Source organism: Trichoplusia ni, chromosome 1, assembly GCF_003590095.1.
Source record: "Trichoplusia ni isolate ovarian cell line Hi5 chromosome 1, tn1, whole genome shotgun sequence".
Classification (NCBI taxonomy): domain Eukaryota; kingdom Metazoa; phylum Arthropoda; class Insecta; order Lepidoptera; family Noctuidae; genus Trichoplusia; species Trichoplusia ni.
In genome coordinates, this window is record NC_039478.1 from 4,490,888 (window position 1) to 4,505,888 (window position 15,001).

A 15,001-nucleotide genomic window follows, 5' to 3' on the forward strand; every position below is an offset into this window, starting at 1 on the left:
TGTAATAACATTTGCATTTCCTTGCACTCGCGTCGCCCCGCGCCGCACCGCGCCCTCTCCGCACTGCCGACGTACGACCCAGTCTCGAGACGTACGCTCCATAGATCTCAATGCTTTATTGAGTCATAAATCGCACTCCAAGTACTTCGTACTAATATGCTAAAAGCTTTTTGCTTTACTGCGATACAGACTGACTGTCATAACATTTACAAATTCGATTATTTCTCAAGCTCAGTTACGTTCAACCTGTGATCTCTACTATAAAATTAACATGTTTCCAAACTCTTTAACCGTTGACTTCGAAAGTACTTGAGAGAAATGAGCCTAATTATCACAATGCAAATCGTACAAACATTAGTAAAATGTTAGCCAACATGTGCCGGCGGCGGCGGAGGCCGGATCAAACATGCGAGCAAGCGAACAAACACCGGTGTTTGGACTATCGCCACTTTCGGTTCTATACAAATAGGGCCCGTTGTTTGTTCAAGTGCCAGTGACACGCCACTGCACAGTTTTTGTCCAGCTTAATAAAACCTCTAAGAACCCTTTGATTTCCTCTTCTACTGATTATCTCACACTGAGCGGGGAGGGACGGAACGGGTCTAGTTACACTGGTGGTGTTCAAAACAAGGCGACACCTTTCTCGACCGCGGTGGGAAGGATTTACCTGTCAGAGGTTTTAACGAGCTAAGTAAGGGTTGACAAAGGCTATAATTTACTCGAGGCGAAGTTCAACAAGAGCGTTTACGAGAAGCGGAGCCCCGAGACCGTCTAAAATAAAACTAGGAACACAACGGACAGCTAGGGTTGGGAAAATAAATTAAAACGGATTTATCGATCGGTGGCCGCGGTCGTAAAATATAAATTTATAAGTTGTGAGACAAAAACAAAGGAGTTTTTGCTATAGTATAACAAGTCACAGCGGGATCGAATTACACTGTCATCTTGATTACAGGCAGTCTGGCTTTTTTGTTTATTACTGCGGCACTAGCGTCGTATAAAATTACATGATTATAAAATAGATCAAATTACTATTATTTTTAAATTAACTCTTGGCGCTATGAAAAGCTATTTACAGCTTTGCATATAAATAAATAATAAATTTGTATAAATGAGATGGATACACACTTAGAATATGTATTACTGTATTAGTAAGTAATCTTTATTAATTATACTTATTATATTTTCTTTCCCTGACTCTCCTTTCGACTACACGTACTTCTTGATTCGCTTCACCACCTCTTGGTTGACTGATTGAATGACTCTGACATTAAATACAGCACATATTTTGTGTTAAAATAAAATAAATAAATACGTAACCTTAGGTGTATGACTCTAAGGATCAATTAACTAAGTGTAGGTACTCCAAGACAATACGCAATTTCATTTAATTGGTTTTTAATAGTTTTCGCAAAAGATGTGCAAACACAAACCTGATGTTGGCTTTTAATTGCCCTTTTCCGTGTGAGCATTTAACTATTTCGATACGCACACACCAATTTATTTGTATTGTTCGTTCGAAACAAGTTTCAAAAACATTGGCACGTAAATTGGTGTTAATAACTTGTATTTTTTGAGAAAAATACCAATTTCACATAGAATGATTTAATTGTTCTCAAACTAATATCCATGGAATAGATAGGATTCACACGGCCATGCTTTTTCTATAACGAATTGTTTTTCGAAAGTTCGCATTTCAAAAATCGACAATAATAAGTAATGGAAAATCCTTTTATCATAGCACGCCATAAATATTTAAAACTATCCCTATAGAAACTTCAAAAAAAAGTGACCAAAAGCACAGGTTACTAAATAGTTACTACGTAAGTAACTTAGCAACAATCTGACACTGTGATACATTATTTAAGCGCTCTTGAAACACAAAGTTGAACGACCTAGTTAGGTGTAGACAAGAGCGTATCATTATAAAATTAAAATCAAAAGAACTGCGATGACAAAAAAATATATGAATATTGACAGCCAACCATAACGACCATGTAATATAATATTGTTTATAAGCTTCTTCGTGCTGGCCGAAAACAATTTCAAAAGAAATTCATGCTTTAATAAAAAAGCAACAATTAAAAAAGTTAATATCAGAGACTATTAATATTTCAGACACTAATAGGTATGCCATATGACAGGCTAGCGTCTACAAAGTTGTCATACTGCAATAAAAGTAGTGCCAATAAGAATTAAACCGATAAGCATAATCAAACACGATCTATATTTTAAAGGCATATCGTCGTCCTCACACTAAAAATAATCTTGATAGTAATCCAGTCGTAATCGAGGAACCTTGTTCAGGGCACCTGCTGACTACAGCTGTTTATCGTAACTTGCCCATTGACTGTTAATTATCTTAATTACTGTAAGCCATCACTGATCGTAGGCACATACATAGGTACGTTGGAATACTCCTCAAAAGTGTATCAACAACTTATTGTTTTTGGTTGACTTGCGAATTGAGTTCATTTAGGTTTCAATTTAAGAATGATTCTGGAAACTACTTTGACATGGTTAAAACCTCTATGTACGGACGTGGTACTGATTCAAAATCTTAAGTTGCTCCACCAAATCATTGTTCCCTAATTTGGAACTTCTTGAAGCTCCCGTGCATTTTTGCCAATGACATTATCTCCAACCAATAATTACGAATAACTGAACTCCTTAAAATTCCGTTGTTTTCAAAAACATTTGTAGAAACTGATCTTTATCTACTGTCTTTTGAATTCTTATGTCAGACTTACACTTATTGCGACATTTAAAGTAAAACCTGCTTCGTTACCTGCAGAAGCTACTATTATCACGTGTTGTCAGATCTAGATATCAAGAAATGTTTAACGTAACTCTGCTCTTGACACAAAAAATAAAAGCAAGAAGAATATAAAATTTACTCGATCTTAAATATGTGCACTAATAGGAATGCCTTGTTTCATTTTTTTTAATCTTTCGGAAGAAACCTCACTGGAAAGTTGGAAACAACTTTAACCATTGCAAATATATTTTTGGAGAAATACTCTTTAAAAGACCCCCAGTCTTATTGATTTCCGTAAGGTTGAGTTGTGTTTCAGCTTTACTTCACTAAACTTGCTCGGCGATCATCCTATACCCCTCATAATATCTGTCTGGCTTTTTTAGATTACACGACAAACATCACTCGACCTAAAAACAATCTTAACTTAATCCAACCTTTTCCGTTTTTCCAGGTGGGTGGTAGTAGCAGGAGCATGGCGCGCCAGTGTCATGCGACCTCCTGCACCAGCAGCCGGAGCCAGGAATGACCGGCACTCGTCACTCCTGCAGCTGGCCGCGTGGGGAGTACCAGCAGCATTAGCCGCTGCTGTCCTCGTGACCAGGGATGTGGATGCTGATGAACTTACAGGTAGGTGTTTGCAGTGACAAACAATCGAAAGCTGTTGTGTTTTGAGTTCATTTTAATGCTAGCTGAACGAATCGGCTCAAAAGTAGACGCAATTTATATATTAGTGAACGCCGACTGCCAAATACTTAAGTAATCTTTTTCTGGAGGTATTTACCTCACTTTTAGAGTGGGGTTTTAGATTTGTGGAATGAAGAGACCCTTCCAAGCCATGTAGAGCGCTGTCTTGCTTTTATAACAGCTACGGTTGTAATAGACCGCAGTTCTCCTCTTCTATTAAGAGAGATACATTATCTGGCATATTCAATTTTGTACTTTTTTCCTCTAATACCCTATAAGGAATAGCATCAAACATGTGTAGATACCTACTTACTATTTAAATTCACCAACTAAAGTCTGAATGCGACATTAATAATAAGGCGAAGCTAATTAAAACATCCATATCTAGTAGTAGATTGTTATACAAGCTGATACAAATGATGAAATAAAATTATGCACCGCTCCCGACATCCTTATACTAATTAATAAACGTACACATGGTATGTTCTCTGATGCAAGGGATCACCCCACGGCACGTTGACATTTTTTCCTCTACTCCAACAGTGTCCTTTTAATTGACATTTGGCATAAGAATTAATTATGTACGCACAAATACTACGAAAGTACACAAACACTATTTGTTAAGATCAAATCAATTAGTCATCACTAGGCCTCATTAGTAATCGTCACGTTAACTCTAAAAAGGTGACATGTCCTCCCAACATTTAACGAACGTTTGACACTTAATTAAGATATTTATAACAAGTTTACCGTTGTAACTAGAATATTAATTTATGATTTACATTTTGTATGTATGGCCGGTGATCAGCGGTGTCCATCATGTTTTTACAACACCTCGTTTGGTGTTTCTCAGTAACTGGGTCTGCCAGCTATGGTAGTTAGGGACCGGTCCGATAGTTAGCGACTCGTTCGTAAAGATCAGGCGATCGTGACAGAAGGGGAAAATATAATATCGAGTGCGTGTATCTAAGGACAAATGTCATCATCCTAAGAATGATATTTATATCCATTTTTTTTCTGGTTTCTTGTAAAGGACTCTTTTGTTTTGTTGGAACTAACTAAGGTCACTTTACCTACCTTTAGTGTAAAAATTGTATGACAATGAAGTTTTATGACAATTATTGAAAATAAGACTTTTACGTGTATATATAAAAGTACCTTTATGGATTAAAAGGTTAAAAAAATAACTTTTGAAAAGTAAACATCAAGATATTTTCTTTTACAATTTTGCAGTATGACCAAAACTGTATATCAAATCATTTATTACCTGACCATATCAAACGGTCGCTCGTTCTCTTGATGTAGCTCCCTTCGATTAGTCTTCTGTAAATGGTCATGGAACAAGTTCAACGTTTCTCAAGGAGGCTGCACTACTAAAGGTGACCACGCCGTATTCGAAGTTATTTATTGGACTCATTCGATTTATCCTTCAAACGTTTACCAAACTAGATCTGATGGCATTTCTATATTTAAAACTTGCTTTTTCAATCAGACCTTTTTCTCTTCTTCCTTTTTCAAATAATTTTATGCTTATTCATCAATGTTTTTTTGAATAGTCACGGAAGATAGAATTAGAAAAAAAAGCTTTCAAAAATTTACCTGCTTAGAAAACAACGCACAAATTTCGCATTAAAAGAATTCAAGGTCCATTGTTCTTGTATATCAATCAATAAGTCCCAATAAAGGTCCGTGTCGAAACAACGCAAAAGCAAGAAACGTTCTTGTTTTATTAGTCCTTTCTTGTTTGATCGGCGGCATTTTTCAAAGCGATTAAATCTGGTACGAGTGCGCGGGAGCACGTATTCATGCTGTAATGGTATTGAGTGGTTTGTATGGAAGTACCGGCTTATTGTAATGTTGTCGGTGTGCTAAACGACAATCTGACTCCCTCTGTGCCATTAGAGAATGCGTGGGCAATCTTCGAGCGCACGATAAGCGCCTTCTCTACTTATGTTTCTAATGTATTTGTAAATCGTTAAGTAATTAAACACTAGATACGCTCTAACTTTCCGCTTCCCGTTTCATGTGGTAAAAGTCTACCGTCTTGGTAAACAGACTCTGTAAATGTGATTTTAATGTAAAACAGTTATTCTTTACTTTAAAGAGACCGCTAGCTTAATCTAGTTGACCAAAACGGTCGCCTTTATAATTCATGTGCTGTATCGGTATCAGAAAATCCCAAGATTTGACGTCAAATCGTAAGATGTGCCGCATTTCGAGTTACTACAATGAGACCGCTTTCTACTGCGGCTTGTATTGTACACGTGTCCCCATTGCGGGTGAAACGTCATCACATTAGATAACCAGCGGCACATGAAACACTGAAAATGATACAGGAACAGTAGCTCCTCTTAGCGAACGCGGCGGTGTGCAGCATTATCAAAACCTCCTTATCACATAAGCTAGGGACGATTAATTTAAACGGACAAGCGAACATTTGAAAAACACCGCAATGATAAGGACGGCTAAAAACTGTATTATCGTAGCCGGGAGCACGGTATTACTCGAATCATGACGTTAAGTTTGTGGTTTTTGCGTGATGTAAGGATGCGGCGCCGACAAAGACTTGTCTGAAAGCGGCGAGATCTTATAGAGTCGCTTCTAGTGCTTCTACTAAGTATCATGTTGTTAGTAAGGGCTCCGCGTCCTATTTTACATCGAAACTATTTTATACATTGCAGTTTAGATATACCCTCGTACTTACCTACCTTCCTTTTTTAGAACTAAATAATTCTTTCAAAAATATTTTTCCAAGAAAGTTTTTATCGTTTGGAAAGGACAATGATCCAATCATCACTTATAGTTGAATTTATGAGGATGTATGAAAATATTTCACTGCCGCTGTATAAATAAACCTCACTGCACATAAATCACTTGTGCCGTCCGACATGTCGGGAATAATAAATTCATGATCGGTAAAAACTGAAAAGGTTATTATATCAACTTTATAGCCTCAGTGGCAGCGTCGCGATTGGAAACTATCGTATATATATTTTGAAAAAATAAATATGTTTTCACGTAAAGCTATATCGACGCGTCGTCAAAAGTTTTAGCCTTAGATCAAAAGTATACTATGAAAACTAAACTTTATTCGATCCGTTTGACAACAACTTATAACACATAAATATTTTTTTTTATTCGTGGACATTATTTTTACATCTTTCGGTACTTATCTGCAAAAACATCTATCTGATATACAGCTTCCTACGTTTGTCCGATATCTGTTTAACTTGGTCTTCGCATTTATTTTAAAATCCTCTTACATTTATTTTTATCGCCATTATGCGAAGTGCGAGCGAAGTGCCACGCGGCCCGTTTCTCAGGCATATTGCAGTTTCAATCATGCCACGAGTATTGTGCTTTTATTTTTATTATTTCCATTCCACTTCCATTATGGCGGCCGAAAGAAATGCTCGACCATTATTCGAGCCGTTAAATACGACACCTTTCCTCCTCGCACGCTCGTATTTCAATTTTAAATCGGCCCTTTTAACCGCCTTATTAATGCAAGCCTTTTTTCTCGCTGTATGTTTGTGTAGGTGTTCGCATTGAGAGTAGCTTTAGTGGAAATTGGAATGTTATTCACATCTATAAAGAGGACTCGACAAAAAGAATTCGGTATCCGCCAACCTTTACACCACTGCGATGTCGTTTGCTTATGGATTTTTTTTCCTTTTGTTACAGGGACATGCTTCGTGGGCAACCAATCTAGTAAGTCTTTACTGGCGTTGGTGATAATTCCCGAAGCCATCTGTCTGCTGCTGGGCTCCGTGTTCCTGTCTTCGGGCTTCCGAGCTGTTCTCCGAAGACCAGCTCCCGTGCCAGCCCCGTCCGTGCTCCTGAACTCGCCGCCGCAGCCGCATCAAGACCAAAGCGTGCTGAGGCTGGGGGCCTTCGCCGCTCTGTACGCCGTGCCATCAGCGTGTATACTCGCCACTTGGGTGTACGAATACGCGTGGCGTGACGAATGGCTCGCTGCTCCTGTTCCGTCCTCAGAACCTTCTACACATCCCAAACCAGCATTCTGGGTGTTTCTGTTCCGAATATTCGCGACTCAGATCCTGGGAGTCATGGTGGCTGTTTGGATCGCTACTCCGCGGCTGAAGGCTCTGTGGAGGAGGATCGCAGGGCCCAGGAAGCCTCCTCTTGCTAAGTGTCCGTCGGGCCCGCCGCCGACGCCGCTCACTCTACACTGCTACGCGACGCACCCGCACACCCTGACGAGACATCCACACAAATACGCTACATACAGACCTCCACAAACACATTCGTATAGAAAGCCAAGACACTACCATTATTCAGCCGGTGAAACTATTCTCTGACGAGCATAATGGTACGCTTTATGTTTTCACCTACGTAAGTTCAAAGACAATTTTGAGAGGATTGAACCTCTTTTGCATTTAATGTTTGTAAGTTGTTAGTATGTTAAACGAATGTTCAAGTGCCATTAGTTTTGTAGGTATTTGTCTATTAGGTCATTGTGTTATGGTCATAATATTTATAAATGTGCTAAATTAAGTTGTGCATAATAAAATGACGCTAAGTGTGCTTAGGGTGCTTATGCTTATACCTATAGATTTTGTTCAATTTTTGCAATTTGCACCACGCATTGTCGACTACTGTGTTATCGACGTGCTTGATTTTTTGTATTCAAAAAGTGAAATCATTTTATACTGTAAATAACTTTAAATAGTATACGGTTCATGGATTTGTAATTTATTAAGAGAAGAATATTCTTACATGATTTTGTCTGTCCGAGTGAATTGCCTTAAAATTACATTTAAGCATTTAGATATTTTTATTTGTACATATAATTTAGGCTAAAAATGTAAATAACATAATAACTGAAGTTGAATAATAATTGTAAATACAAATGGGAAAAGTGAAGCGCACAATATTGCCTCATGTATTTATGGTATTTTAAGCTTTGATTTAGGCATTATTAAAGATAGGTAATAAAGAAACACGGATTTATTTTAAATTATTTTCTACTCTGTAATTGATCATACATTACCTTTAGTTTGATCCTAAAGAAATAATATTTAATTGTTCTTATCCTGTATTAAATTTTTGTTCGTTTGAAATAATTTATTTTCAAACAACATTTTTTTTTGACATTTGTTTCTATTAAAACACTTTTTGTAACATCCGTCCAAAATAGTACTTTTTTTGTTTGTGATTCAAAAGAAAACTAAATAAACTAGATACAGCGAGAAAACCCACCTCCTTTTTTGCCAAAATATTTAATAACTAATGTAAATATTGACTGAACATAATTTTTGTGAATATTAAATACCTAAGCATTATTTATGTAAGTAGTTAAGTATTTTTAAGAATTTCGTGGCTAACGAATACCTAGTTGAAGAAATAAATTACTAAAATTAAATCATGTTTTTTTTTTATTGTTCTACGTACATTACCTATAATGTACCTATGGCTATCGATTACAGATCGGAATCACTACGCCAGCGACGAAATTAAAAAAATACGATCCCTTAATATGTACATTAAAAGGCTCGGCTCTTAGAATATCTGGATTCAGTCTCTGTTGGTTGAAACTGAAACAAAAGAGCGCAAATAACATTAAATACTACAAGAGTTCTACTACCCAGTTATCCGGGCAACACGATATAATTTGGTAAGACTGGTTATGTTGGTTGGACATTCTAGCTTCCAAGTAAAAGTAACGACTGTCACATGTCGACATTTACAAACACGGAGGAACTCGCGTCTCATTGAAAAATTGATGGTCTCACATCCACGCCCACCAAACTGGGATCAACGGATTTGTGCATCTGTGACTTAGCTACGAGATAACTGAAATAGTGTTACCTAAGTTTTTAGTTACTATATTATCTAGGTCGAATTCTTATCAATTTAAATATAGCTTTTATATGTTAGCCTTTGAGTACTAGGATTTCGAAAAAAAACAGCAGTTTTTAATAATGCTCGATAAAAACGTTGTTACTTGGTCGGCATCAATGACTATAAAGGCATCAAAAATAAAGATATTTTAAATTAGAATCAATATTTGGAACTTTAATTTGTTTGAATTTGAGCATTTAATTTTCAAATTGAACTGAAAATGACACCGTATTATATTTTTTAGTATTGCAATATTTGTTGTCAAATTATAAGCTGATAGTTCTGGTAACATTTAGTGCTTTTTTTTAGTTTGACAATGACAGAGTAGGCTCTGTAACAATCACGTTCCATATCCACACTTAAACATATTTGATATTTCAGCATTCTGTTCTTTTCTCTCTTTGGAATATAGGAATGGCGTATGTCTATCTCTTTCTGTAAGCTCCTAACGCAATCGTCTCATGTGACAGTGAGTGAGTAATAAACTACAATCAAGCAAGCTGAATTTGATGCGTTGATTTTTTAAAGCTTTACCCAACGAACTTAGTTACAACATTTGTATGTGACATTGATTAAACAAGTATTTTTATAATGTCCTCTTTTACTCAACTCTGTCGTTTGAGTAATTACTTTGTAGGGAGTTACAAAACAGTTCTACACGGAAGGTAAGTTGAGGTTATGACGCCAATGCTATTGTTTATTTTAGAAAGTGAAATAAAATGTCTATTTTTAACATTACAAGTGGGTATTAACCACAATTTTGTGTGCCTGATATTCCAAAGTATTGGGGTAACTATATTGGAAATGACTATCCATATATTTTAAGTCCTAAATATGTTTTACAGAACGAATTGGGCAAGTCCGATACAAGTATGCAGCTATACGAGGAAATCTGCGGAGGAGAAGCTTGGCTTGGAGAAACCAAAGCGTCCATTGACACCATTCTTCAAGTTTATGACACAAATGAGGCCAGCACTCCTTGCCAAAAACCCAGGGATTTCATCCAAGGATGCGATTTCATGGACATCCAAGCACTGGCAACAGTTAGACATAGAGGTACAATAAAAAAGGCTCAGATCACAACCATCGAATTACAAATATTTCTAAACAAAACAATAACAATTATGTATTTCTATTACTTGCACTATACAACTTTCACTTTGACTACCTATAAAGAATTTATTATTATTTTATTGCAAGCATTTTTTGTCCTACTGCTGGGAAAACATCTCTCATCTCTTTACAACAAAAGCATAGAAAACTATTAAATTGATGTCTATAAAATTACTATTTTAATTTGAACTTATTTCTTTCTATGCAGACTAAAAATCAAATGGCAAAGGAATATGAGAAAGACTTAGAAGATTACAAAAAGATTAAAGCCATGTATGAGTCTTCTTTAACAGACAAACAGAAAGAAGATATAAAAAGGCTGAAAGAGGAAATGGCTATTGCCAAGGAAAAGAGGAAAACAAAAGCTGTAAGTAATTAACATAATATACCTTATTATAATCTTCAGTTAGTTTAAAAATTCTGGTTTCGGTTAGTCAAACATTTTATAAAAAAAAAGTAAGACATAAATTGATGTGAAGACAAATGTTGATTGTATTGAATGAGTAGATTACAGCATTGGTTATGTGTTTCATGAGAAAATATCTGTCAGCATTTTATTGAAATGGGCATTTCATTTTAAAATGTGGGATCTTTTTCTATCTGTACTTTGTAGACTGTGGTGCTATGTTCTAAATTTAACCCATATCTTAGTTGCCAGTCAGAAAATGCTGCAAATTAGAATGAAATGGTTATTTTTTTTTTGAAACTACATCATTCTTTTTGAGGTGGATACAAATAAGTGTGTATATTTATTATTTCTAGGAATACAAAGAGCTTGGACGTCCTAAAAAGCCTATGTCTTCATATTTTCTATTCACTCAATCTAGAAGTGAAGTATTTAAAGGCAAAGCTTTGAAAGAGTTCCAAGAAGAAATTAAGAAAGAATGGATTAAGTTACCTGCTAGTGAAAAAGTCAAGTTTGAAAAGCAAGCCAGTGATCTCATGGCAAAGTATAAGTAAGTATAATATTTTGTAAACCCCACATTATTATAGAAAGATTCTTTTTTAAATAGAAGACTTTTGATTTAAATAAAAGAAAATAAAGTCTGAATATGTACTACTATGTAATACTCTGCAGTCAGTATAAACAGTGTCTATCCAGCAAAAATACATCATGTGTAGTCTAACTAAGTCTTACCTTTATATTGAAAAAGTGAACAGCTATAAAGCAATAGTGTTTGTAGAAAACGCATACCAAGGCCATAATGATGTCGACGGAAAATCAATAAAATAAAACACACTAATATAAATTTTCTTGTAAATTCCAGGAAAGATCTAGAAGCATGGGAATTAAAAATGATATCAATAGGTCGCACAGACCTCGTTCGCAACAAACCTCTGCGAGAGAAAAAACCAAAGGCGGTAAAGAAACAATAGGAACTCGGGTGCTCTGACGAAACACTTGACTCAAGCCATTCTGACATTGTACAAAGTATTGATAAGCATACTTCCACTAGTCCAGACACATTCATCTCAAATAAAGAAACTAAAGTTCCTCCAAGTTGTGTAACATCAGAGGCAAGTCGTCAGAGCACGGGTGACGTAGGCCTTTCCGATAAGGCGTCGGTACCTCAGTCGGTACAATCTGACCAACCTAAACAGAGTAAGAATATATTCAGTAGTATTAAAAACTTTTTTAATCGTTAAGCTAGTTTCGTAGATCTTGATCACATTTTGTTTTCAGTTGTATTATAGTGTCATTAAACAGTTTATTCTTATTTGGGTTTTTATTGAATTTTCTCACCTTCACTTGTTATATGTTATCCCATTCCCACATCATCTTGTTGATTTAATAGTTTCTGGGTTGTTTTCCATCATATAAAATTTTTGACATCTATGTTGTCTGGTTCTCATTGTTTTTTGTATTAATCATTTAATGTGCCTAAAATTTGTGTTAAGACAATACGAAACAAAAACTAATCAATCCAATTTTATTTCAGCTGCTATTCAAGCTAAAAGGTAAAACAGTGTCAATTAAACAAGTAAACTGTTCATAACCATTTTTTATTTCAAAGATGTTACAAAATATAATTAAAATAAATTTATATTTCTTTTATTTATAGTTGTTTGACCTTTATTTACAATATGGATTAAGCTGATACACTAAACTATTCACATGTTTCTTATGCAGAACATTAGCATAAGTTGATAACATTGATGTAGTCAACAAAATTTACTAATATTTTTAACATGCTCAAGTATCACAATTTTAAAGTAACGCGTGTTTCAGAAGGAAGACAATAATTAAACTATTAGTCAACAAGCATGGCAAAAGGTCATGAAACTGATTTTAAATGAGTTTCTGTCTAGCTGCAAATTTTTCGGAATTAAAAGGGGGTGCAATATTTAGGCCAGTCATACACTGACTGCTGCGATTGTCATTGAAATCCATAGTAGAGGTGATCGGGCGCAAGGTTGAGGTATTCATCTGTATCATTTCAGCTTATCTGACACAAGACAAGTGTCAACGTTTGTGGCCTGATCAAATTTGCTCATTACAAAAGCTCAAATTGGTTTGTGTATGGTCAGCTTTTCTTATACTATAGCAATGGAAATTAATTTAATCTTTGGTGTTACCATACCAGCTTAATTCCAAACTGTATTTGAAATACCTTTTCCATTACCATAAAACAATAACAAATCTTAGTAAATACAAAGGCTAATAGTAAAGTTGGGACAAAGTTTAGTAATTATAAACATAGCTAAAATTTTGACTAAATAGGGTTCTTGCTGTCCAAAATCTTGTCATTTCAAGTGTTATTATTGTATATAATGCCTATTAAGTCTAAAGAGTAAGGCAGTGTAATAGTGAAAATGTTAAAAGTATTAAACAAATCAAAGGTATATTAATTAACAAACAAAAAGAATTATAAAAATAGATTCTACAAGTCACAGACTGCCATACTAAGCGGTAAGTATACTTCATTTTATAATGATCAATATTGGGATATAGTAAATTTCAAGATTACATAGAATTCTCACAAATCCAGGCCGTAGCATTGGTTATACAGGCCGTTATAATTCATTAGGATTAATTGATATATCAAAATACTTTCCTATATAAATATAAGCCTGAAAATAGTTGACTAATTTGGCATGCTATTGGATAGTCCTTGCATTTGTGATTCCCTAAAACCTTAATGGAATAAATACAAATAAATGCAGAAAGAGAAATATCTTGTTGCACATGCTGAAATGATTGAGCTAAGATAAATATTATCATGAACATAACAATTTTCTTTATCTCATGCTATATACAAAATTGAGTCTAATTTAAAACTAAAAATGGCAATATGTGACTAAAACGCACACTTGTCACAACTTCTCACTTATGATAAAGGCACAAGCAATCATAACTATGGAACATGGTGGAGCATTTGAAAATTCAACTTGGCTGAATATAACAGATGATTTAAAAACTTAACAGTTTAACTTCAACATACCCCAAATTTTTCTAGCCAGCTATTGATAGATATTGCTCAGTCAATGTTATGCCCTCAACTTAGGTGCAAATGAAGTCATTACTATGTATTAGAATCACTTTTCAAGGTGATCCATAATGATTGTATGCAAATTGTGGTAAATAGAAATATACAAATGTCACATGAAATGACCATTAAGTACTGCATTACATGTAATACTTTCTGCACCCTGTGAGTTGACATCACCTGTAAGAGCTGAAGGGCACTGGAGAACGATGAACTACTCTGAGATGGAAACCATATCAGTTTAGTTACGATATAAATTAGTACTGGCAGGAAAAAGTAAGTACCATCAAATGTTACCAATGACAGACCATACAGTAATTGAATTATAAGCGATAACAGGACTATGTCGTATTTGTTATTTGTGAGTTTCTCCCAGAAGGGTGGCGTTGGCCCTGGCTCCACTGCAGGTGCTGCGAAAGGTGCCAAATCACCAGGTACCTCCCCATCGCCTGCCGCGATGTCACGGTTCAGATTCGTTGATATCAAATCCAATATATCTGGCTCTGAATTTATCACGCCATTGTGGAGTGAAGTCTTGCTGCAGCTGTTGTTTTCCGATATAGTTGGACTCTCATAATTTTGGTCAGGAATAGTTCTGACCGGAGACTCTGAAATGAGAAACAAAGTTTAGAACAAACCTAAATTATCAACCGTAATATTTTTTTACAACATAACAAGTAGTACCTTTGGGATACTCGTCGCCACATTTTCCAGATATCAGCTGTAGTCTATTGTGGGAATTTTCTAATATTCTCCTTCTACGAGCCTCTCGACGAGCAGCTGCAGCATCAGCCATGTTGACATTAAATACAAATGACTTTTGAGGAATTCTTGCCAGCCGAAAATTATGTCAAGAAACACGATATTCGAAAATGTTTAAATTGAAAGTCATCGTCTTGGTCTTTGAAACTATGTATGATAATTAATTTTTATTAATTCTCTTGTATTATCAAATGAAGCGTATCGTCAATATATGTCTGTGCTCTTAAGTATTCATTAATCAGTATTCAAGTTTAGGCTTTAGATTCAGTACACGAAAGTTTTCGTTAACAATAATTCATAAATAGCTTGATATGGCACATCATTTCCATTG

General features: G+C 35.4%; 3 protein-coding genes across 4 annotated transcripts in view; 2 read left to right on the top strand and 1 right to left on the bottom strand.

The window, feature by feature from the left end:
- Nucleotides 1-8,828, top strand: part of LOC113509010 (frizzled-4) — a 34,382-nt gene extending 25,554 nt beyond the window's left edge. Inside the window, exons 2-3 of the mRNA XM_026892247.1 lie at nucleotides 3,210-3,385; nucleotides 7,127-8,828. Coding sequence (XP_026748048.1) covers nucleotides 3,210-3,385; nucleotides 7,127-7,764 — 814 coding nt within the window. The 3' untranslated portion in view covers nucleotides 7,765-8,828. The remainder of the gene's footprint in view (nucleotides 1-3,209; nucleotides 3,386-7,126) is intronic.
- A 935-nt stretch (nucleotides 8,829-9,763) lies between these two features.
- LOC113509020 (transcription factor A, mitochondrial) lies at nucleotides 9,764-12,414 on the top strand. Of its 2 annotated transcripts, XR_003402061.1 has the most exons (6): nucleotides 9,764-9,972; nucleotides 10,153-10,363; nucleotides 10,629-10,787; nucleotides 11,183-11,376; nucleotides 11,689-12,023; nucleotides 12,361-12,414. XR_003402061.1 is itself a non-coding variant. In XM_026892261.1 (5 exons), exons 1-5 carry the CDS (start codon nucleotides 9,899-9,901, stop codon nucleotides 11,795-11,797), a joined length of 747 nt encoding a protein of 248 aa, XP_026748062.1. In that variant the 5' UTR covers nucleotides 9,764-9,898; the 3' UTR covers nucleotides 11,798-12,138. The 2 variants fall into 2 exon arrangements, 1 of the variants encoding a protein (XP_026748062.1); XM_026892261.1 differs by lacking the exon at nucleotides 12,361-12,414 and having other exon boundaries at nucleotides 11,689-12,138.
- On the bottom strand, nucleotides 12,409-14,728 carry LOC113509026. The gene is made up of 2 exons (XM_026892278.1): nucleotides 14,593-14,728; nucleotides 12,409-14,516 (listed from the first exon to the last, which is right to left on the bottom strand). The coding sequence occupies exons 1-2, from the start codon at nucleotides 14,702-14,704 to the stop codon at nucleotides 13,945-13,947; spliced, it is 684 nt and encodes a 227-aa protein (XP_026748079.1). The 5' UTR covers nucleotides 14,705-14,728; the 3' UTR covers nucleotides 12,409-13,944.
- Between the last annotated feature and the right edge of the window lie 273 nt (nucleotides 14,729-15,001).

Excerpts from the sequence above, each read along its gene's own strand:
- LOC113509020 (XM_026892261.1), top strand. The coding sequence starts at position 9,899 with ATGTCCTCTTTTACTCAACTCTGTCGTTTGAGTAATTACTTTGTAGGG. Across the intron at positions 10,364-10,628 it reads GGCAACAGTTAGACATAGAG|ACTAAAAATCAAATGGCAAA; the intron begins GTACAATAAAAA and ends CTTTCTATGCAG. Across the intron at positions 10,788-11,182 it reads AAAAGAGGAAAACAAAAGCT|GAATACAAAGAGCTTGGACG; the intron begins GTAAGTAATTAA and ends TATTATTTCTAG.
- LOC113509026 (XM_026892278.1), bottom strand. The coding sequence starts at position 14,704 with ATGGCTGATGCTGCAGCTGCTCGTCGAGAGGCTCGTAGAAGGAGAATA. Across the intron at positions 14,517-14,592 it reads TGGCGACGAGTATCCCAAAG|AGTCTCCGGTCAGAACTATT; the intron begins GTACTACTTGTT and ends TTCTCATTTCAG.